Source organism: Pseudorasbora parva, chromosome 1 (assembly GCF_024679245.1).
Source record: "Pseudorasbora parva isolate DD20220531a chromosome 1, ASM2467924v1, whole genome shotgun sequence".
Classification (NCBI taxonomy): Eukaryota; Metazoa; Chordata; class Actinopteri; order Cypriniformes; family Gobionidae; genus Pseudorasbora; species Pseudorasbora parva.
In genome coordinates this window covers 26,675,127-26,677,061 of record NC_090172.1, presented here as the reverse complement: position 1 = coordinate 26,677,061, position 1,935 = coordinate 26,675,127, and the positions used below count along the sequence as shown (strand labels likewise).

At 35.6% G+C, this 1,935-nt stretch overlaps 1 protein-coding gene across 1 annotated transcript; it reads left to right on the top strand.

Moving 5' to 3' along the window:
- Window positions 1-633: 633 nt before the first annotated feature.
- Window positions 634-1,541, top strand: cartl (cocaine- and amphetamine-regulated transcript-like). The gene is made up of 3 exons (XM_067449694.1): window positions 634-825; window positions 1,101-1,175; window positions 1,276-1,541. Exons 1-3 carry the CDS (start codon window positions 694-696, stop codon window positions 1,381-1,383), a joined length of 315 nt encoding a protein of 104 aa, XP_067305795.1. The 5' UTR covers window positions 634-693; the 3' UTR covers window positions 1,384-1,541.
- Window positions 1,542-1,935: the final 394 nt, after the last annotated feature.

The following is a 1,935-nucleotide window of genomic DNA, read 5'->3' as shown; positions in this document are numbered from 1 at the left end:
TGGATGGGAACCCAACATGCAGTAGCTGGATGATGACATCACTGTTTTCTGCAGACCTGCTTGTACTCGCTTGTACTATACAGAATTGATGTAGGCCTACTTTACACATATGCACCATTATTTTCCTGTTTATCAATGTAATGCTGCTTTGAAACAACCTGTATTGCGCCTAACGCAGGTGAAGACTTAGCTGTTGACTAATAGTAGGCCTACTCATATAGCCTATTGCTCAAACAAACGGCAGCAATAATTATAAAAGAATAATAGGGCTATTCTATTCTATTCTATTCTATTCTATTCTATTCTATTCTATTCTATTCTATTCTATTCTATTCTATTCTTTTCTATTCTATTCTATTCTATTCTATTCTATTCTATTCTATTCTATTCTATTCTATTCTATTCTTGTTGTACTACAGCTGCAGTATATGCCTGCATAGGACGACAGCATAAAGGAGAATTCCCTATTTCACATGCAGTAATAAACTTGCTTGTTTATGTTCCAATCTCAGCGTCAGCTCATTTGCCCAATAGCTGACACGATATAAGCCGTTAACCTACGTCAGGGCGGGGCATATCAGTTTATAAAACTGCCAGTGAATGGTTCAATAGACGGTGTTTACTGTATTTAAGTGACTCGACTCTCCACACCTCAGTTTCCTGTGAGCCTGGCAGTTGACGCGATTCTGGACCATGACCTCAGAGATACTATCCGGATTAATCATGATCGGCCTCTTTACCGTCATGTGCTCCGGACAAACTTCCCAAGAACTCTCCTCAGAAGATTACACACAACTATCCCAGCATGAAATGGGAAACGAATTAGTAAGTATTCGCGCGCGCCCTTTTATAGTTTTGTTTATTTCTTTGTAGCGTGATATAGTTTTATATAGGCTTAGTGAGGTGGCCAATTAGGCTGTGAACCAAAAACTAGATAATTGGTTGGTGAAGTAGTATCACACTTGTTTGTGTTTATATTTAGACTAATTGCATCTAAATGGAATAGGGCTATAAAAGTGTAATTATTTTCATTCATATCTCAATAATAAAAATAAAAAAAGGTTAGTCCATTGATTATGGATATGCTTGTTTTTGCATAGGTTGAGGCTATGAATGCGCTTTTGGGTAGATATCAGACCAGTTTACCAACTTCAGAAAAACGAGGCATTCCACAGGTAAAAACATTTCCCCTTCATATTATAAGTAATTTGCTTCATACAGGTCTTATAATATAACATAACAGCAATGTGAAATTATTTCTCTGTTTCACTGTAGTGTGCTGTGGGATCCCGCTGCGCCATGAGACTTGGTCCACGCTTTGGAAAATTGTGTGAATGTATCAGAGGATCCAACTGTAACTCATTTCTCCTAAAATGCATCTGAATCATTAAAAAGAAGCAAATCCTTCATCCTTTCTTGATCATAATGTCACGCACAAACGTTGACCTGAAAGTGGAAGAGAGTGGAAATCTGTTTTCACTTGTATACCAGGTCTAACAACACGTATATTGCAGAATGACAAGCAGTAACAAAAAAGCATGTTTTTTAGACTGTGTTTATTTATTTATTTATTTATTTATTTATTTATTTATTTATTTATATTTTTAATGTTGTCTTGATATCAATAAACATTATTATTCTTCAGCACATCTTATTGTCTTTATGAATTATGTTGTTGTGTGTGTGTGGGGGGAGGGGGGGGGGGCATAAGTTTAACAAAGAAACTAACTTCTTAACACTTTTACATTTCAAAATGTGTCACAAATGGATGAAAATGAATACAATCTCTGGTCTAATTTATTTTTTATATTTTAGTAGCCTAGTTCAGTGACTTCCAGTCTACTGAAACTTACGCCAATTAATAATCATTTCACTTACCCAACGAGGCAAGTAGCCTGATTAAAACATCTAAATAAATATGACGTTTTTTTGTTA